Source organism: Dipodomys merriami, unplaced genomic scaffold (genome assembly GCF_024711535.1).
Source record: "Dipodomys merriami isolate MVZ:Mamm:240054 unplaced genomic scaffold, mDipMer1.0.p SCAF_52, whole genome shotgun sequence".
Taxonomy (NCBI): domain Eukaryota; kingdom Metazoa; phylum Chordata; class Mammalia; order Rodentia; family Heteromyidae; genus Dipodomys; species Dipodomys merriami.
Window position 1 is genome coordinate 5,037,950 of NW_027206091.1, and position 22,313 is coordinate 5,060,262.

General features: G+C 48.4%; 2 protein-coding genes across 5 annotated transcripts in view; one reads left to right on the forward strand and one right to left on the reverse strand.

Annotated features, from left to right (window-relative positions):
* The first annotated feature begins 7,144 nt into the window (after positions 1-7,144).
* Pdcd5 (programmed cell death 5) lies at positions 7,145-15,570 on the forward strand. Its single transcript, XM_069998546.1, has 6 exons — positions 7,145-7,348; positions 9,130-9,167; positions 11,054-11,115; positions 13,255-13,346; positions 14,599-14,670; positions 15,412-15,570. The coding sequence occupies exons 1-6, from the start codon at positions 7,283-7,285 to the stop codon at positions 15,457-15,459; spliced, it is 378 nt and encodes a 125-aa protein (XP_069854647.1). The 5' UTR covers positions 7,145-7,282; the 3' UTR covers positions 15,460-15,570.
* A 1,848-nt stretch (positions 15,571-17,418) lies between these two features.
* Positions 17,419-22,313, reverse strand: part of Ankrd27 (ankyrin repeat domain 27) — a 34,702-nt gene continuing 29,807 nt past the window's right edge. For 3 of the 4 annotated variants that reach the window (XM_069998543.1, XM_069998542.1, XM_069998545.1), the window contains 4 exons: positions 21,731-21,842; positions 20,099-20,177; positions 19,686-19,749; positions 17,419-18,628 (listed from right to left, as the gene is read on the reverse strand). In XM_069998543.1, coding sequence (XP_069854644.1) covers positions 18,356-18,628; positions 19,686-19,749; positions 20,099-20,177; positions 21,731-21,842 — 528 coding nt within the window. In that variant the 3' untranslated portion in view covers positions 17,419-18,355. The remainder of the gene's footprint in view (positions 18,629-19,685; positions 19,750-20,098; positions 20,178-21,730; positions 21,843-22,313) is intronic. The other variant, XM_069998544.1, reaches the window with a different exon arrangement.

A 22,313-nucleotide genomic window follows, 5' to 3' on the forward strand; every position in this document is an offset into this window, starting at 1 on the left:
TGGAGAAAAGAGTCTCAGGGACTTTTGTCAGGGCTGGCTTCAAACTGCAATCCTCAGCTCTCAGCTTCTTGAGTAGCTAGGATGCCAGTGACAAGCACCCTGTTACTTTTCTGCAGCATTTATTCATTGATTTACATAGTGTGGCCACCCCCCCCCCCCACACACACCTATCCTGTGCTAAAAGCAGCCAGCCCCAATCCTAAATCTAAAGAATTGAAGAAACAAAATATGTTTCAAAAACTATGACAGGCATATGTGGAAAAGACACTACAGACACAACAAGACTCCATGTAAATTGCTTTGGCTGAAGTTAGACACTCAATTAGGCACTTAATTATCCTGAAGACTTATTGATGCCCCATTAAGAGGCGGCCCCACCCCTCAGATTGAAACAGACAGAGACAGGTCAACTCCCTGGAGGAGCTGAAGGCTGGTGGCTGGCAGCTAGGGCAGAAACTGTCAATCAACAGCTAGAGGGAGTGGGGGGCTCCTCCCCTTCTATGAGCCTGCTCATGCTATTTATGTGCAAGCTTCTCACCCCAGAGATCCCCTAAAATCTAAATTCTTTTTTAATTTCATTGTGCCAGGACTAGGGCTTGAACTCAAGGCCAGAGCACTGTCCCTTAGCTTTTTCACTCAAGGCTGGTGCTCTACCCCTTGGAGAAACACCTCCACTTCTGGTTTTCAGGCTGGTGAATTGGAGATAAGAGTGTCTCAGATTTCCCTGCCGAGGCTGGCTTTGAACCATGATCTCAGATCTCAACCTCCCGAGGAGCTAGGATTGCAGGTGTGAGCTACCAGCACCAGGCTTGAACTTCAAATTTTCAATGCAGGATTTCATTCAGAGCTCCAAACACACAAATGGTTTATGTGATCACCCCGCCCCCATCCACCTGACCCTTCTCCATCCCCAAGGGTCATCTAGCAAGCCACGGACATGCTGCTGGGAGCTTGGCTCTGAGGAATGGAGTTAATGGTCCACACCCCCCTCTCAATTAGAAGTTCCAGAACTCTACCCTTGAGATCACATTACAGGATCATTATACTCAGATTAGTTTTGCATAGCCTTTGGACACGCATGCTAATTTGAATTCTTATACATTCAACTCATACAAAGTTTGCTAGTGACTTTAGGATCCATTTCTCTCTCTCTCTTTCTTTCTTTCTTTCTTTCTTTCTTTCTGTGGGTGTTCTAGTTTAGAGGAAAGGCATAGCTGTCAGCTTCCTGTCAAGAATTAAGCCAGGTGCCAGTGGCTCACACCTGTAAATCCTAGCTCCTCAGGAGGCTGAGTTTTGAGGATTTCAGTTAAAAGCCAGCTCAGGCAGGAAAGTCTATGAAAGTCTTATCTCCAATGAACCATCAAAAAGCTGGAAGTGGAACTGTGGCTCAAGTGGCAGAGTGCCAGCCTTGAGCAAAAATGCTAAGGGAAGCCTAAAACAGGTGGCTCTTGCCTGTAATCCTAGCTACTCAGAAGGCTGAGATCAGAGGCGCTCTGTTCAAAGCCAGCTCAAGTAGGAAAGTCTGTGAGATTCTTATCTCCAATAAACTACTCAGACAAAATCAAGAAGTGGTCCTGTGGCTCAGTGTTGGAGCACTACCCTTGAGCAGAAAGAAGCTCAGAAACACTGTCTAGGCCAAGTTGAAGCCCCAGGACCAGCAAAAAAAAAAGAAAAAGAAAAAGAAAGAAGGAAGGAAGGAAGAAAGAAAGGAAGGAAGGAAGGAAGGAAGGAAGGAAGGAAGGAAGGAAGGAAGGAAGGAAGGAAGGAAGGAAGGAAAGGAAAGGAAGGAAAGGAAAGGAAGGAAAGCAGGCAGGCAATCATGCATCTGGGAGTATGGCTTAGTGATAGAGTGCTTGCCTAGCATACATGAAGCCCTGGGTTCGATTCCGCAGGACCACATACACAGAAAAAGCTGAAAGTGGTACTGTGGCTCAAGTGGTAGACTGCTAGCCTTGAGCAAAAGAAGTTCAGGGACAGTGCCCAGGCCCCCAGTTCAAGCCCTGGGACTAGCAAAAAAAAAAAAAAAAGAAGCAAGCTAGCTAGCTAAGAGACATTGTCCCAGCCCTGGGTTTAAGCCCCACTATTGGCACAAAAAAATATCAAAACAAAACATAAAATATGAAGTATGGAAGTAGACATATACATGCACATATAAGATACAGATACAGATACATTACCAGGGTATAACATAACTCTCTAAACTGGCAAACTACCATTAGGCCGTGTTTCCAGCCCAGTATATTTGATATAGATGAGGGTACGTTTCTGTATATTTGAGGCATTTTATGCAGGCATGGAGGCACCCACCTGTAATCCCAGCTACTTAGAAGGTTGAGATAGAAAGGTTACAGTTTGAGGCAAGCAGAGGCAAAAGGTAGAGACCTTATCAGAAAAAATGAGTGATTAGAGGCGTGGCTCAGTTGGTAGCATGCTAGCCAATAACAAAAGAGGTAGGCATGGAGTTTGAGGCCAGGTCTCAGACTTGAAAAGAAAAGAAAAACAAAAAGAAAAGGAGCTGGGCACTGGTGGCTCACACCTGTAATCCTACCTACTCAGGAGGCTGAGATCTGAGGATCACGGTTCAAAGCCGGCCCGGGCAGGAAAATCCATCAAACTCTTATCTCCAATAAACCACTAGAAAACTGGAAGTGGTGCTGTGGCTCAAGTGGTAGAGCACTCACCTTGAGCTGAAGAGTGCAGGGACAGCGCCCAAGCCCAGAGTTCAAGCCCCATGACCGACCAAAAAAAAAAAGGAAAGGAAAGGAAAAGAAAAATGACTAAAAGCAAAACACTGGGGACTTGGCTCAAGCAAACTAGAGGCACTGATACCATCTCCAGGACAACAAAGAAAGGTAAAAGAGGCTGAGGGAGTTCTTAACAAGGCCCTCAGTCTGTTCATCTTTTAGCCAGGAGAAGGAAGTCCTGCTGTAATCCAGCCTTTGTTCCCTGGCTCTCCGGTGTGAAGGAAGCCGGTATCCTAGTGAGTGACTACAATAATTTTTTTTTTTTGGGGGTCCGGTCATGGGGCCTGAACTCTGGGCCTGGGCACTGTCCCTCAGCTCTTCAGCTCAAAGCTAGCGCTCTACCACTTGAGCCACAGCGCCACTTCCGGCTTTTTTCTTTTTGCTTATGTGGTGCTGAGGAATCGAACCCAGGGCCTCAGGCATGCAAGGCAAGCGCTTTAACCACTGAGCCACCTTCCCAGCCCATGACTACAATAATTTAGGCACAGCTGCTCCTGAATTCAAAGACTCTGAGACAAAGACTCCTTCAGACCAGGAATGCTTTTCTAGAGATTTCTTTTCAGGCTGGGAAGGTGGCCCAGTGGTAGATTGCTTGCCTTGCATGCATCCTTAGTACCGCATAAACAGAAAAAGCCAGAAGTGGCGCTGTGGCTCAAGTGGTGGAGCGCTAGCCTTGAGCTGAAGAGCTGAGGGACAGTGCCCAGGCCCAGAGTTCAGCCCCCACGACCGACAAAAAAAAAGAGATTTCTTTTTGTGCCCAGCCTGGGGCTTGAACTCAGGGCCTGGACACTGTCCCTGAACTCTTTTTCTTTTCTTTTCTTTCTTTAGCTCAAGCCTAGTTAGTGCTCTACCACTTGAGCCACAGCTCCACTTCTGGCTTTTTTTCATATGGTTCACTGGAGTCTCAAAGCAGATTTTCCTGCCCAGGCTGGCTTTGAACCCAGATCCTTAGAGCTCAGCCAACTGAGTAGCTAGGGTGTAAGCCACGGGTGCCTGGGTTACTTTTCTGGTTTCTGTTGGACTCTCCAGCTAGTCCTGGGTGGCAGCTGGTCTGGGGTCAGGACTAAGTTAAGAAGGGCTTTTTTTGTGTGTTAATGTTTTAGAGCCAGCCGCTCTTGGCTCATGCCTAGCATCTGTAAGGCCACACTGCTTAGGTAAAAATCAATGATGGGGCCGAGTGTCATGGCTCACACCTATTATCATAGTTACTCAGGAGGCTGAGATCTGAAGATCATGATTCAAAGCCAGCCCTGGCAAAAAAATAAAAAACAAGAAAACCAGAAAACTGGAAGTAGAGCTGGGGCTCAAGTGGTAAAGCACTAGCCTTGAGCAAAAGAGCTCAGGGACAGCACTCAGTCCCTGAGTTCAAGCCCCACAACTGGAAAAAAAAAAAAAAAAATCAACTCTGGGGTTTTCTCCCTCCTGGTTTAAAGAATCCCTCCCTTTCCATAGAGTGTGAGCTCCCTCTGCTGCCTGCAGGAGACACCGGGACTCCAGACACCAGGGGCTGCTGGGATCCAGCGTTGGTGATTGGAGCAGGTGACCGGCCTTGGGGAGGGGAAGGTGAGGCTGATAGGGGCGGAGGGACCAACTGGTAATGTGGGCTCTGCTCTTGGGGTTCTAGAATTGCCCAGCTCCTGCTGCTCATGGAAGATGCACAAAATGGGAAGGAAGATAGACTGCATGGCTGTGTGCCTAGCAAAGTGTAATGAGCCTCCCAACATGGCCTCCCCGTCCTCCCTCCCTGCCTCTCCACTCCCTGCCTCCCTCCCTCCTTCCTTCTATGCTGTGGGCCTCGCCTCACGCTCTCCTCCTCCTCTTCTCTTCCTTCTCTCCAGATCTTCCTTCCTTTTTTTTTTTGCTTATGTGGTGCTGAGGAATCGAACCCAGGGCCTCAGGCATGCAAGGCAAGCGCTCTACCACTGAGCCACCTTCCCAGCCCCTTCCTTCCTTCCTTCCTTCCTTCCTTCCTTCCTTCCTTCCTTCCTTCCTTCCTTCCTTCCTTCCTTCCTTCCTTCCTTCCTTCCTTCCTTCCTTCCTTCCTCCCAATATGCGATTTCTACCCCCTCCATCCCTTCCTCCTTTTCCTTTTTTGTGGTTCTGGACATTGGAAGTCAGTGCCTTATACTCACAAGGTAGCATTCTTACCACTTGAGCCATGACTCCTGGCCCCTTTTTTTGTTTTTGCCAATCCTGGGTTTGAACTCAGGGCCTGGGGACTGTCCCTGAGCTTCTTTTGCTCAAGGCTAGCACTCTATCACTTCAGCCACAGCACCACTTCCAGCTTTTTCTGTTTATGTGGTAATGAGGAATTGAACCAGGGCTTCTAAGCCACATTCCCGGCCCGCCCCCCCCTCTTCCGCCATGTCTTTTAGAATTTTATTTACCTTTTTTGCTTTTTAAAAAAATATAATTTTAAGCTGGGCGCCGGTGGCTCACGCCTATAATCCTAGCTACTCAGGAGGCTGAGATACAAGGATCCAGGTTCAAAGCCAGCCCCGGCAGGAAAGTCCGTGAGACTCTCATCTCCAATAACCCCCCCCCCCCCCCCGAAAACCGGAAGTGGTGTTGTGGCTCAAATGGTAGAGCACTCGCCTTGAGCTGAAGAGCACAAGGACAGCGCCCAAGCCCAGAGTTCAAGCCCCACGACCAAAAAAAAAAAATATATATATATATATATATATATATATATATATATATATATATATATATATATATATAATTTTAGGGGCTGGGAAAGTGGCTCAGTGGTAGAGCGCTTGCCTTGCATGCATGAGTGGGTTCGATTCCTCAGCACCACATAAGCAAAAAGAAAAAAGCCGGAAGTGGCGCTGTGGCTCAAGTGGTAGAGCGCTAGCCTTGAGATTAAGAGCTGAGGGACAGTGCCCAGGCCCAGAGTTCAGACCCCACGACTGGACCCCAAAAATAAAAATAAAAATAAAAAAATATAATTTTAGCCAGGTGCTGGTGGCTCACACCTGTAATCCTAGCTACTCAGGTGGCTGAGATCTGTTCAAAGCCAGCTCGGGTGGGAAGTCCATGGGACTCTTATCTCCAGTAAACCACCAGAAAATCAGTAGTGGCGCTGTGGCTTAAGTGGTACAGCGCTTACCTTGAGTTGAATTACTGAAGGACAGACAGCACCCAGGCCCAGCGTTCAAGCCCCATGACCAACAAAAAAAATTTTTTTAATTAAAAGTATAATTTTATTATTATTAAGGCGTTGTACAGAGATGTTAACAAGTTCATAAGTCAGGTAATAAGTACAATTTTTCTAAGATGTCACCTTTTCCTTTTGTTTCAATGCCTTATATTTTTAAATTCTTGTGTATTTTATTTTAGATTTTATTGGTGGTAGGTGCTGGGCTGTGAACTCAGGGCCTCCAACTTGCAATGTCCACAGGTGACCTGCAATTTTCTCTGATTTTTCTCCTCCAGGCTTCCAGGACAACCCCTCAACGTACTTTATTTAATTATGTATGTAGTTTTCATCTATTTATTTTTTTGGGGGGGGGGTCTGGTCGTGGGGCCTGAACTCTGGGCCTGGGTGCTGTCCCTCAGCTCTTCAGCTCAAGGCTAGTGCTCTACCACTTGAGCCACAGCGCCACTTTCGGCTTTTTTCTTTTTGCTTATGTGGTGCTGAGGAATTGAACCCAGGGCCTCAGGCATGCAAGGCAAGTGCTCTACCACTGAGCCAACTTCCCAGCCCCTCATCTATTTATTTTCTTTGTTTATTTAAGCTGTTCACTTTGGTGGTGTGCAACCATAGCAACAATTAAATTCTAGATCTCCACCCCATGCTCAGCCTCTCTGGAACCCCCATAAATGTGGAGTCAATAAATCTAGCATATATATATATGTATATATATATGAATGAATATATATATACATATATATTATTTATTCATTCATTCATTCGTTTTTGTCGGTCGTCGGACTTGAACTCAAGGCCTGGGCGCAGTGGTTAATGGAAGTTAAGCGTCTCACGGACTTTCCCGTCCAGGCTGGCTTCGAACCTCAATCCTCAGATCTGAGCTTCCTGAGTAGCTAGGATGACAGGCGTGAGCCACCAGCGCCCGGCCCGGTATATTTTGTTTTCAATTATTATTATCTTTAAGTAGTTGTACCAAGGAGTTGCCTTTCGACAAAACAGTTCATGAATACCACGCACGTTGGATCCAGCATCCCATCCATCGCGGATGACGGCTGGGAATTGGTTTGATCCAGCCGCCTCCAATCGCGAGATCGGGCATCTCCTCGTCGCCCTGGCGACGGCCAGGGAAAGGACGGGGAGGGAGTCAAACGGGGAGGGGAGGAAGGGGGAGGGATCCGGAGGCGGGGGGACTCGGGGCTGGATTGGCGACGCCTGGTCGCCCGGTGCGCATGCGCAGCGTGCGGCCGCCGTCGTGCAGGCTCGCGCGAGGAGCCGCGGGATCCCCGCCGGGTGGACGGATTTCGGGGCGAGGGTCTCGGCGGCCGTGAGACACCCCCCCCTCCCCCGCTCCCCCGCCTCAGCCGCACTTCCCACGGCCAGAGCCATGGCGGACGAGGAGCTGGAGACGCTGCGGAAGCAGAGGCTGGCGGAGCTGCAGGCGAAGCACGGGGTGAGCGGGCGGGGCGTGGAGGGCGCGGCCCTGATGGGAGGCCGCGGAGGCCTCGGGGCGCCCCGACGGCCGGGGCGGGGGCGCTGGGAACGCCGGGGGCCCCCCAGCACACGCCCGGCCGAGGGGCGCTGCCCAGCGGCCGGAGGTGCAGGCTCCTCTTCCAAGGGGGCCCGGGACCTCCCGCCCCACCGGGTTAGTCATTACCACTCTAGTGAGAGCCAGCGCCCAGGAGCAGCGCGTGGGGCCCGAACTCAGGACCTGGACGCTGCTGACCCCGAGCCTTTTTTTCTTTTCTTCCTGTTGGCTCAGAAGCCTGTCCGTTTCCTCCTGGTTACCTGATGCTGTGGTCTGAATAAAAGGCACATCCCAAATGCTATCATTCCCGCCCCCCCGCCCCCCAGTCTCTGTGTGTGTGCTGGTAGTGGGGCTTGAACTCAGGGCTTGGGTGCCGTCCTTGAGTGTTTTGGTTCGCAGTTAGCACTCCACCACTTGAGCCACAGCACCACTTTTTATGGCTTTTTTTTGGGGGGGGGGGGGAGGTGTGGAGTCATGGAAGATGAAAGTTTCTTTTTTGGATTTTTTTTTTTCCCCTGCCCAGGCTGGCTTCAAACCTGTGATTCTCAGATCTCAGCCTCCTTCCTGAGTAGTTAGGATGGCAGTCGCAAGCCACCGGTGCCCGACATTCAACATCGCATTTTTAGGCATTGTTCTTTAAAAAAAAAAAAAAAAAACAGAAGCTCTGGTAGTTAGTATAAGGGAGACATTTTTCCCCTGGGTAGGCTGGGGGTGGGGTGGGGGGGAGTAATGGTGGTGGTTGGTGTTCTGGAAGGTTCTGTTACATTGTGACTCCTTTAGAAGCCCACTGAAAGTTCCCCTTGGGAATTGGAATGGTGTGCTGGTGGCTAACGGGGTGCTCCATATGTGCAAGGCCCTGGGAACCCCCCTACTCCCCACCAAACAAGCGAGAACATGGCAGGTGAAAACTTCTTGAGTTATTGCTCCTTCTTGATGGATTGGTTCTTTGGTCGCTATATCTAGGTTTGAACTCAGGGCCTGCTTGCTTGCTCATGGCTCTGCTACTCTACCATTTGAGCCACACCTCCAGTCTGACACTTTGCTTCTTTTTTATTGGGGGGGCGGTTGCAGGTAGTGGGGCCTCAACTGGGTGAGAACCTTTACCTTCCCCCCCCCCCCCAAAGCTGGGTTTTTGGTATTTGATTAGAAATAAGAGAATCTCACAGACTTTCCTGCCTGGGCCCACTTTGAGCCTCAGTCCTGGGTAGATAGGTTGACAGACATGAGCCAGACGTCTTTTAGACGTTTCTGACTGGGCTGGCTCAGAACAAAAATCCTCTGCATTGCCAGGCACCGGTGCCTTACACCTATAATCCTAGCTACTTAGGACGCTGAGATCTAAAGATCACGGTTCAAAGCCCAGTCAGGAAAGACCATGAGAGTCTTACCTCCAATAAACCACCAGAAAACCAGAAGTGGCGTTGTGGCCCAAGTGGTAGAGCGTTCGCCTTGAGCTGAAGAGCTGAGGGACAGTGCCCAGGCCCAGAGTTCAGGCCCTACAAACAAAAAATCCTCAGCCTCTCAAGTAGCAAGGATTGTAGGTGTAAGCCACCAACATCTGGCAAGAGAGCCAGTTTTTAGTAATTAGGCGGATTATTTACTCCTGTGGGGACTCAATCAGAAGGAAAAGAGAATAGGTCCTCCCTTCCCCCTTTGGAAATTATACTCAGTGCTAAGGTGAAATTATTATTACTATTTTTTTTAAGGATCCTGGAGATGCAGCACAACAGGAAGCAAAACAAAGGTACGTGCTAAAAAACTGAACTTTCTTCACCACGGGATTCCACCACCACCACCACCACTACCACCACTTCCATTTGAGTAATTTTGATAGGTGTGTGAATGACAAAGGTTTTTGTGGCAGAGTGATCTCTCCAGAAATGTCCATCAGGGTACCATCACTTTTGTTGTTGTTGTTTTGGTTTTTTGTCATGGGGCTTGAACTCAAGGCCTGGGCACTGTCCCTGAGTTCTTTTGTTCAAGGCTACTTAAGCCACAGTTGCACTTCTAGCTTTGTTTGGTGGTTCATTGAAGATAAAGCGTCTCCTGGATATTCCAGCCTGGGCTGGCTTTTGAGTCATGATCCTCATATCTCAGCCTCCTGAGTAGCTCGAATTACAGGCATGAGCCACCAGCACCCTACTATTCTTGTTTGCTGGAGATCTTCCTGTTTGGCAGCCCCTGCTTTAAGAAGGGGATCTCTTACTATGCCCTCACTGAAGGTGTCTTCATCCTTCGAGGTACTGGACACTGGTGTGTCACAGCTCCTGGCATGTTAGGTGCAGTGACATAGAGCGACAGTATAGTGGCTCAGCAGTTGTCAGGAACTACAAGGAGATGGCCTATGGCAGAAGCTACATGTTTGGGCACAGCCACCCCAGCCATATCACCTCTGCTGTAACTGCTTTCTTGGGGCGGGGGGGGGGGGGGGGAATCATTTACAGAACAAAAAGAAGAAAATCTACTTTCCTGCGATCTGGGGCAGGAAAACCCCTGAGACTCTTATCTCCAATTAGGCACTAAAAAGAAAAGAGAAGGGGAGGGCTGGGAATGTGGCTTAGTGGTAGAGTGCTTGCCTTGCATGCATGAGGCCCTGGGTTTGATTCCTCAGCACCACATAAGCAAAAAGAAAAAAGCCAGAAGTGGCGCTGTGGCTCAAGTGGGAGAGCGCTAGCCTTGAGCTGAAGAGCTGAGGGACAGTCCCCAGGCCAAGAATTCAGCCCCCACAACTAACAACAACAACAAAAACTAGTGGCAACAGTATTTTGAGGGAATTGGGGAGTGAACTGAGAGTTTGATTGGCAAGTGCTCTTGTCACTTGAGTCACACCTGAGTCTTTTGAGATTTTTAGTGTGTTTTACATATCTCACTTTGGAAGGGCTGGCCTCTAATGGAGATCCTCCCATCCGCACCTCCGGAGTAACTGGAATTATAGGTGTGCAACACCATGCCTGGACCAGAACTGAGTTTTCTTGGTGTTGGTGGTAGTAGTGGTCATGGTCATGGGGCTTGAACTCAGGACCTAGGCACTGCTTCTGAGCTCTTTCACTCAAGGGTAGCACTCTACTACTTTGAGCCATAGTATCACTTCTGGTTTTCTGGTGGTTCATTGGAGATAAAAGTTCACAGAGTTTGCTGCCTAGGCTGGCTTTGAACCATGATCCTCAGATCTCAACCTCCTGAGTAGCTAGGATTATAGGTGTGAGCCACCAGTGCTCAGCTCTGGTGCCAATTTTTTTTATTGTTATTATATTGGTGATATACAGAAGAAGAACTGAGTCTTTAAACATGAGGTCTGGTTCTAGCTAGGCCACGGTTGCCTTTGTCTCTTTGACATGGCTTCCTGGGCCTGAGCTTGCTGTATGAGTACCTTACACAGATCAATCACTGTCCTCCTTAATCGTCTGCAGTCCTCACAACACATTACTGGCATGGGTCCCCCACAGTGGTTATGGCAGTTGGAAGGGTTTGGTGTCTGCCTGGCCGGCTTATACCTTGTAGTGCAAAGCTGGCTCTTGGAGCAGTCACTCCCGGGGTTGCAGCCTCGTGCCTGCCCTACTGTCTCAGGACTCATGGAGTGCACATGTGACAACAGCTGATTTCTAATGTCTGACCTGTGTTCTGTTGCAGGGAAGCAGAAATGAGGAACAGTATCTTAGCTCAAGTTCTGGATCAATCCGCCCGGGCCAGGCGTAAGCATCTTTTTTGTTGTTGTTTTGTTGGTCGTGGAGCTTGGACTCAGCCTGTGCGCTGTCCCTGAGCTCTTCAGCTCAACCATTTGAGCTACAGAGCCACTTCTGGTTTTCTGGTGGTTAATTGGAGACTTTCCTGCCCGGGCTGGCTCTGAATTGCAATCCTCAGATCTCAGCCTCCTGAGTAGCTAGGATTACAGGCATGAACCAATGGCACCCAGATTCTGTTTCTTTGTTATTTCCATAGATGGGCCAGAGTTATTGCTATTCACTGAGCATAGAAATATTCAATATGCATTGTTTATATGAAGTGTGAAATCAGTAAACCAGAGAAAAGTACTTAAGTCATTGTCAAAGCTGCCAGCAAGTTCTTTGCTTACCGGGGACATGATGTCTAAATGCATTTCCATCAACATGCAGAGTTTCATAAGAAAACTACGTCAAAGGCTGGGTGCAGTGGCCCATGCCTGTAATCCCAACTACTCAGGAAGCTGAGATCTGAGGATCACGGTTCACAGCCAGCCCAGGCAGGAGGAAAGTCCATGAGACTTAACTGCTAGTGAACCACCAAAAAAGTTGGAATTGGAGCTGTGGTTCAAGTGTAGAACTAGCCTTGAGCAGGAAAGCTCAGGGACAGGACCTAGGCCCAGAGTTCAAGCCCTAGGATGGTACAAAAAAAAAGTTTAAAAGAAAACCTATCCAAATGGCCCACTGCCATTTTTCTGTGTAATTCCTTGAAGCCTAGGATAGAAGACACAGCTGGACAGTGACCCACCATTCTGTCATGTCAGAATAATAAATTGCTTTGATGAAAATGGTCATGCATTTTTAAACAGGAAGGCACAGGGCTTAGGACATGAGCACCCACAGTGGCCTTTCCCACTATCTGAGACTGATGTGGCTGAACTTTGCTAATACTGGGGTTTGAACTCTGGGCCTCATATTGGCTAATCTAATGCTCCAGCACTTTAGCCCCGCCACCAGCCCACAGCTGAACTTTGGCTTTTGTGGGTTTGTGGGTTGTTTTTTTTGCTCTTTTTGGTTTTTGGTTTTGGTTTTTTTGGCCAGTCCTGGGGCTTGAACTCTGGGCCTGGGCACTGTCTTTGAGCTTCTTTTGCTCTCTACCACTTGAGCCACAGCACTGCTTTCGGCTTTTTCTGTGTATGTGGTACTGAGAAATCGAACCCAGGGATTCATGCATGTGAAGTAAGCATTCTGCCACTAAGCTACATTCCCAGACCTGGGTTTTGTTTTTTGTTTTTCCATTTTTAACAGATACAGTGCCATGGACCTGACTGGTGAATTGTGAAGTGTTTAGGGAATATCAGAGCTTAGTTTTTTTGTTTTTTTGTTTTTTTGTCAGTTGTGGGGCTTGAACTCAGGGCCTAGGTACTGTCCCTGAGCCTCTTTGTGCTCAAGGCTAGCGTTCTACCACTTGAACCACAGTACCACTTCCAGTTTTCTGGTGGTTCATTGGAGATAAGAGTCTCACAGGAACTTTTTTGTCTAGGCTAGCTTTAAACTGTGATCTTTAGATCTCAGCCTCCTGAATAGCTAGGGGTAGAGGCGTGAGCCACCAGCACCCAGCTGTTCTTATTTTTATTTTTTTGTCAGTTTTGGGGCATGAACTCAGGGCCTCGGTGCTATCCCAGAGTTTTTTTTGCTCAAGGCTAGTGCTCTATCACTTTGTCACAGTTCCACTTCCAGTTTTCTGGTGGTTCATTGGAAATAAGAGTCACAGACTTTCATGATCAGGCTGGCTTCGAACTGCGATTCTCAGATCTCAGCCTCCTGAGTAGCTAGGATTACAGGTGTGAGCCACCAGTGTTCAGCAAAATTGTCCTTTTTTTGGGGGGGGGAGGGGGTCCGGTCGTGGGGTCTGAACTCTGGGCCTAGGTGCTGTCCCTCAGCTCTTCAGCTCAAGGCTAGCACTCTACCACTTGAGCCACAGCGCCACTTCTGGCTTTTTTTTTTTCTGTTTATGTGGTGCTGAGGAATCGAACCCAGGGCTTCAAGCATACAAGGCAAGCGCTCTACCACTGAGCCACCTTCCCAGCCTGTCCCTTTTTTTAAATGTAAGTGGGATTAGCGTTGATACCTCCCCCCTATATGTATATAAATTTTTTAACCTCTTTTCAGTAAGTAACTTGGCACTTGTGAAGCCAGAAAAAACAAAAGCAGTAGAGAATTACCTCATCCAGATGGCGCGTTATGGACAGCTGAGTGGGAAGGTAAGCTGGACAGCTACTTCTGGAGGTCCTGAGTGACTCCAACTTTCCTAGAGATCACTTCTTTCTTTCCTGGACCTTGTGTGGCCCACCCACAGCTTGGGCCAGTTGGCATCGGTTTCTGCCCAGAAGCAAATCTGGCCGGCCAGTGATGCCACGTTCAGCCCTGTGCACACAGCCCTCACCCACTGACTGTGTGGGGATCCCTCCACTTGCCCTGAACCCTTCTACCTTATGTGCAGAACACACAGCTGGTTGATTTTTATATATATGTATATGTGTGTGTATATATGTATGTATGTAAATGTATACATATATATGTATTATATATATACACACACACATACATACAGCTTTTTTGGTCAGCTATGGACCTTGAATTCAGGACCCAGGCATTGTCCCTGAGCTCTTTTGCCAAAGTAGTAGCGCTCTATCAATTGAGACATAGTACCACTTCCTGATTTTTTTTTTTTTTTCTGCCAGTCCTGGGGCTTGAACTCAGAGCCTGGGCACTGTCCCCGAGCTTCTTTTGCTCAAGGCAAGCACTCTACCGCTTGAACCACAGCTCTGCTTCCAGCTTTTTCTGTGTATATGGTACTGAAGAATTGAACCCAGGGCTTCATTCATGCTAGGCAAGCGCTCTACCACTGAGCCACCTTCTCAGCTCTCCTGTGATTTCTTTTTGGACAGTACTAGGGTTTGAATGCCCTCTACCATTTTGAGCCACTCCCTCCAGGCAGCCATCTTGCTTCAGTGTGGGTCTCATGCTTTGTCTTGGACCAGATCCTCCCCGGTGTGCTCTCCAAGTCCCTGGTTTACAGGTGTGCATCATCACACCCAGCCCTGGTGGGTCTTTTGTTTTTGAGAGTGACGTCATCTCTAAGATGATGTTTCAATTGTGGGCAGAAATTGTGTAGCTTTCCCTGCAACACTGAATGGGCTGAAGCGTGGGCTTGTCTGCTGGTGTGATGCACATGTCCGTCCATGTGCTCCATCAGAAGCTTCTGAGGAAACGCGGTCAGTAGTCCTCCTCTGAGATGGCATCATCTCCCACTGCCATCCCAGCTGAGGTAAAACAGCAAAAGCCAGTTCTTTGCAACTTGAATCGGTTGTTGAGTTAATGGTCCGCTTTCTGCCACCCCTTCCTCCCCTTCCATCATCCCTCTCAATGCCCTGGAAAGATCACTAAGTAATTAATCCTGCTAAGATTTATTCTTGGCTTTAACGGGTACTTTTTTCTTTCTGGTTACCCTAGGTTTCAGAACAGGGCTTAATAGAAATCCTTGAAAAAGTAAGCCAACAAACAGAAAAGAAAACGACAGTAAAAGTAAGTGCTACCCCCCACCCTCACCCCCGTGTTGCTGCAGAAGAAAAAGTGTTGAGGGCTGGGAAGGTGGCTCAGTGGTAGAGCGCTTGCCTTGCATGCCTGAGGCCCTGGGTTTGATTCCTCAGCACCACATAAGCAAAAAGAAAAAAGCCAGAAGTGGCGCTGTGGCTCAAGCGGTAGAGTGTTAGCCTTGAGCTGAAGAGCTGAGGGACAGTGTCCAGGCCCAGAGTTCAGGCCCCACGACCGGACCCAAAAAAAAAAAAAAAGTGTTGATATTTAAATGTTGAGTGTTGAGCTGAGTGCAGTGGCTCATGCCTGTAATCCTAGCTACTCAGGAAGCTGAGATCTGAGGATCACAGTTCAAAGCCAAGCCCAGACAGGAAAGTCCATGAGTCACCTTATCTCCAGTTAGCCACAAAAATCCAGAAGTGGAGCTGTGGCTCAAGTGTTAAAGCACTAGCCTTGAGAAAAAAACAAAAGTGCTTAGGGACCAGTCCCTGCCCAAGCCCTGAGTCCACGCCCCCCCCCACACAAAAAAAAAAGTTGAGTGTTGAATGTGTATCTACCATATCGGCATCTTGCAGCCTGTAGACTGATTTGATGGAAGTCCTAAGGGCTGTGGGGAGGTCTGGCTATATCAAGGGGCTGTGTCTAAGGCCCCCACGCCACTTCACCCAGCCGGCAGCCACGGATGTTTCTGCTCAGGTCTGACAATGTTATGACGCCTTTAATCCTCCCCAGTTCAACAGAAGGAAAGTAATGGACTCAGATGACGACGACGATTACTGAACTCTCAAGCTTAGCGGCACAGTTCTAGGATGGAGGTTAAAGCTCTTCAATGTTTACTTTGTTTATTGTCTATATGCGTTTAAGAAATTAAACTTGTTTATGCAAACGAAAGCATGGAGTGAGTGGTTTTCATGCCATCTCCAGTCACCAGAGGTATGTGCATCTCACTTTGCTTCTAAGCAAATGGCAGCGTGGACGAGACCTTCATGAAGCATCCAGGCACACTGTGGACATTCAAATGGCCTTGTTGTCCGAGCATATCTGAAATTTCCGGACGTAGGTCCTCCAAGCAGGAAGCAGATCTCCTCTTGGAGGTGGCATTGCCCTTGCACAAGAAGTTCCTACCAAGGGGGATTGGCTTAAGGGGTAGAAGTGCCTGGCTCGGATTTCAACTCCATAGTACTGCAACAAGAAGCCAGGTGTGGTTATACATCTTTATAATCCCAGATGTCAGGACATGGAGGCAGGAGGATTGCAAGTTTGAGGCCAGTGCAGGAGATGTTAACAAGACCTTGTCTCAAAACCAAACCATAGCCAGGCACCAGTGGCTCATACCTGTAATCCTAGGTACTCAGAGAGGCTGAGATCTGAGGATTGCAGTTCAAAGCCAGCCCAGGCAGGAAAGTCTATGAGACTTTTCCTTTCAATAAACCACCAGAAAACCGGAAGTGGTGCTGTGGCTCAAGAGATAGAGTGCTTGCCTTGAGCAGAAGAGCTGAGGGACAGCACCCAGGCCCAGAGTTCAAACCCCATGACCAGCCAAAAAAAAACATAAGGCTGGGGCACTTGCCTAGCAAGGCAAAGGCTCTCTGTTTAATATCTGGGGTGCCACCAAAAACGCTTTCCAGACTTTGTTAGGGTGGGAAAGGGAGCAGTGATGCTGAACTCAGATCCTGAAGCGCTGGCTCTGCTTTTCTGCTCAAGGCTGGCACGCTACCACTTGAGATTTTTGGTGGTTCACTGGGGATAAGTCTTACAGACTTCCTGTCTGCTGGCTTTGAACCCCAATCCTCAGAGCTCAGCCTCCTGAATAGCTTGAACTACGTGTGAGCTACCAGTGTCCAGTTAGTATCAAGGTCCTTAAAGGTCAAATTGTGTGGAGTAGATATTCTAAGTTTTAGCTATCCTGCCAGTACTGGTGTTTGAACTCAGGGCCTCGTGCTTGCTTGCTCAGCTGGTGCTCCACTGCATGAGCCAGGCCCCCAGCCTTTTTGCTGGCTATTTTGGAGGTAGAGTCTTTGGGACTTTCCTGCTTGGGCTGGAAAACCCTGGTCGTCCTGTTCACTGCTCCCTAAGTAGCTAGGATTATAGGTATGAGCTTGAGGGTCTCCCTCCCCCCCCAAAAAACAGGGCTTTGCTGTGGCCCAGCCTGACCTCGTGTGCTGGGGTTATAGGCATTTGTCACTGAACTGGGTGCCCAGCTTTTTTTTTTTTTTTTTTTGGTTCCAGTCCTGGGGCTTGAACTCAGGGCCTGGGCACTGTCCCTGAGCTTCTTTTGCTCAAGGCTAGCACTTTAGCACTTGAGCCCACAGTGCCACTTCCGACTTACTCTGTGTATGTGGTACTGAGGAACTGAACCCAGGGCTTCAAGGAAGCTAGGCAAGCACTCTACCACTGAGCCACACTCCTAGCCTCATCATTTCTTAATTAAGATGTTACAGAGCCACAGCAGCCAAGCCCGTAAGGTAGTTTGTGTAGAAGTGGAGAAAGGGAGGAAAACAGAACAAGAAGTAAGGAAAGCAACAGTGCTTATCAGAAACCTGTATGCTCATTCTAAAAGATGCTAAAATGGTGGTGTGAGCCCCGAAAAGTACTGGGGCCCAGGAGCTGTGTGTGCTGCATCCATCAGTCGTTCCATCCTAGCCAGCGATGGACAATCAAGGTCCCCTGTGCAGCGGGGACGCTGTGTACAGACCAGGCTGAGAAACAGCAAAATGGAAGTACAGCAGACACCCGGACTCACTCAGCAATCGGCGTTTACTGTTTCTTCTCCATCATTTGGCACACATCCAAGGCACGTTAGAAAATTAGAAATCATAAATTACTTTGTAGAAAAATACTGCAGCCTTTTCCCTCTGTACAGACACAAGTGTTTCCAAGGACATGCAGAGCCATCCTCATCCCACAGCTACAGGGAATGGACTCGGACAAGCCCCACGGGCGCAGCGCTGGGCCAGGAACAACAGAAAAATAGTGTCATCTATAGAAATCCATAAAAAGGAGGAAGGGACAAGACACCTGAACTCAAAAAGTAACTTTGACCTGCTTTGTGCTGTACGTGTGAATGTGAATCAAGACGAAGGAAACACGTGCCAAATGTACGTGCTAGTGACCATCTGCGGCTGGCGGGCCGGACTGCGGGCGGCGTAACAGTGCGTCTGCCATGGGACGGTGTGTGCTCATGGCGGCGTCTCCTGATGCATGGGGCAGGCCAGGTGGGGCAGGCCAGGGCTCCCCGCCACCTGGCACTGAAAGGAGCAGCCACCAGGGACTCCAGTGGCTTCCAAGGGTTCCACTCTTCTTTTGAGGAACCATTTTTCCCCGGCTTCCCCAGCCTCAGGCAATGTAAATGGCTTCTTTCAGCTCCGCTCAGGGTTTGCCCATTTCTGCTGCTCTGGTGGCTGGGTGCCTTTGGAACCAAGGCCGGCAGAGTCTGACGCCAAAACCTATCCCCTAACCAGGAAATTGTTTTACTTAGAAACATCTGGGATGGAGGATCTGGATTCAGGGTTGTCATACATTAGCTTCACTCAATGGTGGCGTGTTTTTCTTGCTCACCCTCTTGCCCCCAGCCACAGGAAAACTCTTGATTTTCTCCCATGGTGGGCATAAAGTGTGTCAAGTCTCTTTATAAGCATTGTAATTTCCAAGCCACGTTCTCCCACAGCATCTCATCTCACACGTTGGCAGCAGACCTGTCAGTCCCTTCTGATGGCTTAGAGGGGGAGAGGCTGGGCTCTGAGGACGTGGCCGGCTGGCCAAGGGTCTCAGGGGTCTGCGTGTCTGGTGCGTCGTTCACTGTGCCTCTGTGGATAACACACTCAGGTGCTGGAACAGCTGGCCTCAGCCCAGTACTCTGCGCAGGCCCCTCGTCTCCTCTGTCTGCAGCTGCACCTCTGGGTGGCTCTGGTGGGTGGCTCTGCTTCCCTGTGACTCCTTGCCTCTCTGGCTGAAGGAAAGGTATAATTTGGTTTCCAGGTGCACTGTGCATAAAGCACCATTTTCACAGCGGCTGCCATGGTCAGACAGTGGGCTCAGGACCCCTCCATAAGGCAGAATCCACATCTAACTTAAAGTGAGTCACATTATAAATTTGTGTATGTGTGCGTGCCATGTATGCACGTGCACAAGCGCCAGTACTGGGGCTTGAACTCAAGGCCTGAGTACTGTCCTTGAGATTTTTTTGGGTTCAAGGCTGACACTCTTATCAGCTGAGCCACAGTTCCACTTGTTTTGTTTATAGTGGTTCATTGGAGATAAAGAGTTCTTCTCGGGCTACGAAGATGGCTCAGTGGTAGAGTACCTCACATGCATGAGGTCCTAGGTTTGATAGCACCACAAACAGAAAAAGCTGGAAGTGGTGCTTTGGCTCAAGTGGTAGAGTGCTAGCCTTGAGCTGAAGAGCTGAGGGGCAGCGCCCAGGCCCAGAGTTCAACCCCATGACTGACCAAAAAAAAGAAAAAGAAAAAAAATTTTTAAAGAGTTCTTTTCATGGACTTTATTGTCTGAGATGGCTTCCAACCACAATCCTCAGATCTGTCTCCTGAGTAGCTAGGATAACAGAGGTGAGCCACCAGGGCCTAACAAGAAATGTAGCTTGAGTGACTCTAAGAAAGCTCACTTTCCTGTCTGTCCCAGTGGTGGACTGCAGTTGTAACTGCTGCTAACTCTCAATGAAAGAAAAAGAAAGGGAAACAACTCATCTGAAAAAGTAGGCTTTAAAATTTAGGATGGTGGCACAGTGCTGGTGGCTCAGGCCTGTAATCCTGTAGTGAGGAAGCGAACATCTGAGGATAAGTTTGAAACCAGCCTGGGCAAGAAAATTTGTGAGACACTTATCCTATTTATCACCAAAAAGTCAGAAGTGGAGCTGTGGCTCGCAAGTGGTAGAACACTAGCCTTGAGAAAGAAAACAACTCGGGGACAGCATCTAGGCCCTGAGTTCAAGGCCAGGCCTGGCCAAAAATATATATATATATATTATTAGCCAGTATATAACAACTCACCTCAGTAAAATTAGGGACACTTCTACCTCTTGCCATAATGTCCTTTGAAGTTTTTTTCCTAAAACTTAAAAGAAATGAAATGTTAACCATAAATAAACCAGTATTTGCAACAGCAGTATGCAATACTGTGGTTGACCACAAGGTGGTGGCATTGACCGCGGATTCCCCAGGACTGCTTTGAGGCCCAGACTGTCCTGGGGCTTGAAGTTTCAGGGCCTGAGCACTGTCACTAAGCTTCTTTTGCTCAAGCTAGCACTCTACTACTTGAGCCACAGGACCACTTCTGGCCTTTTCTGTTTATGTAGTACTGAGGAATCGAACCCAGGGCTTCGTGCATGCTAGGCAAGCACTCTATCACTAAGTCACATTCCTAGCCCAAGGCCCAGATCTTTAAACCTAAATTCCATACTCACTCAGATCCACCAACCGAGGGCCCGCAGTAAAACTGTCTTGTAAAAGGCTCATCAGGGAGATCATACAGTGTTGAGTTCCCTGTAGATAAAAGGATAAACACTGGAGAATTCCAAAGTGACCGTCTTACAAGTGCAAGCTTTCCAATTTCTTAGCTTAACAAAATTGAGAAAATAAAGCACCAACTTTGCTTAAGGAAATCTAGTAACAGATACCTGTTTATTAAGACATGAACTGTGAGACAAATAAACCCTTATACACTCAAACTTGCCAGTCTTATTGGGGTCACCTCCCAATTATCCAGATTGTATATTTGCTCACATTTTAAAAGGCCATGGAACAAGGACACCCCATTAAAGTTTTGAGAAAAGAATATAGCCAGGGACAGGTGACTCACACCTGTAATCCTAGCTACACAGAGGCTGAGATCTGAGTAGCACAGTTCAAAGCCATTCCAGGAGGCAAAGTTTGTGAGACTTTTTTTTTTTTCTTTGGTTGGTCGTGGGGCTTGAACTCTGGGCTTGGGTGCTGTCCCTGTACTCCAGCTCAAGGTGAGCACTCTAATGATGTGAACCACAACACCACTTCCGGTTTTCTAGTGGTTTATTGGAGATAAGAATTTCACAAACTTTCCTGTCCAGGCTGGCTTTGAACCATGATCTTCAGATCTCTGTCTCCTGAGTAGATAGGATTACAGGCATGAGCCACCGGCACCCAGCTAGTTTGTGAGACTCTTATGTCCAGTTAACCACCAAAAAAGCCAAAGTGTGATGGGGCTGGGAATGTGCCTTAGTGGTAGAGTGCTTGCCCAGCATGCATAAAGCCCTGGGTTCACTTCCTGGTTACCACATAGACAAAAAGCCGGAATCTCAAGTAGTAGAGTGCTAGCCTGAGCAAAAGAAGCTCAAGGACTGCACAGGCCCTGAGCTCAAGCCCCAGGACTGGCAAAAAAAAAAAAAAAGAAGTAGAAATGTGGCTCAAGTGCCAGAATGCCTAGGACCTGAGTTCATGCACAGGACTGGCACAAAAAGGAATATATAGTGCCATAGCTGTCTGGCAACCGCTAGCACTCACCAGGCCCTGGTTAACCTGTGCATCCTGGAGCTGGAACAGAAGATGGCTGAGACTACAGATCTGTGCCTCCTGTCTGGTTAGTAATTAGAGCTTGAGCCTTCAGGCTCATGCTATCTGTGTCTATTCTTAACTTCAGGAAACAACAGGACAGTCAAGCAGAAAACTAGTGTCAGATTTCGGCCTCACCCCTGTCATCATAGCTACTAAAGAGGCTGGCGATCACAGTTTGAAGCCAGCCAAAGCAAGAAAATCCATGAGATTCTTATCTCCAATGAACCAGCAAAAAGTTCGAAGTAGAGCTATGGCTCAGGTAGTGGAGCACCAGACTTGAAAAAAGAAATAAGCCCAGGGACAGCACCTCGGCCCTGTGTTCAATCCCCAGGACAGGCAGAAAAAAAAAATTTATTAATAACCCTTCCACCTGAAGAGTCTGATCCTCACATTTCTGTGGTTCCCCTCATACCACGATGCAGTTTGCCTTGAGTAGTAAATGAACCCTGGGCTCCCACGAGCGTCCCAGTCAAGGAAGGTGGAAGTTTCCAGAAAGCAGGAACACTTACACTTTTTCCGGATCTTGACAGTCACGTATTCCCCGGCGTCTGATTCTGAAACATCGTCTAAGGAGGTCACGCAACTTGGTACTACCTGAAGTAACTCCATGATTTTTGACTTCTGCAGTTCCATGGGGAAAGGGAGCGGTAGAATGTGAATGTCAGTAACCCACATGGCTGTGCGTGCTCTAAGCCACTTTGGAGGCTGTGATGCTTGGTAGCCTGTAGTGTGCAGCCTGGCTCTGCTGTGTGTCACTGGGGACTCGGGGCTGGCTGGGTATGTAAGCACTATGTGCAAATGACAGGGCCCATTGCTGCCTGGGAGCTGCCACATGGCACTCAGACAAAATTACCACTATCACCCTTTGAAAAAGCACGAAATTGGAAGTTTAAAATGTTTCTACTCCAGCCAAGCACCTTGCCTGTGACACACTACTTAGGAGGCTGAGATCAAAGGATCGTGGTTTGAAGCCAGCCCCAGCAGGAAAATCCTTGAGACTTATCTCTAAATACACACACACACACACACACACACACACACACACACACACACACACACACACACACACACACACACACACACACACACACA

Bases quoted from the DNA above. Each gene is read 5' to 3' on its own strand.
- Pdcd5 (XM_069998546.1), top strand. From the start codon at position 7,283: ATGGCGGACGAGGAGCTGGAGACGCTGCGGAAGCAGAGGCTGGCGGAG. The intron at 11,116-13,254 runs GTAAGCATCTTT...ACCTCTTTTCAG, and splicing joins TCAATCCGCCCGGGCCAGGC to TAAGTAACTTGGCACTTGTG. The intron at 13,347-14,598 runs GTAAGCTGGACA...TGGTTACCCTAG, and splicing joins ATGGACAGCTGAGTGGGAAG to GTTTCAGAACAGGGCTTAAT.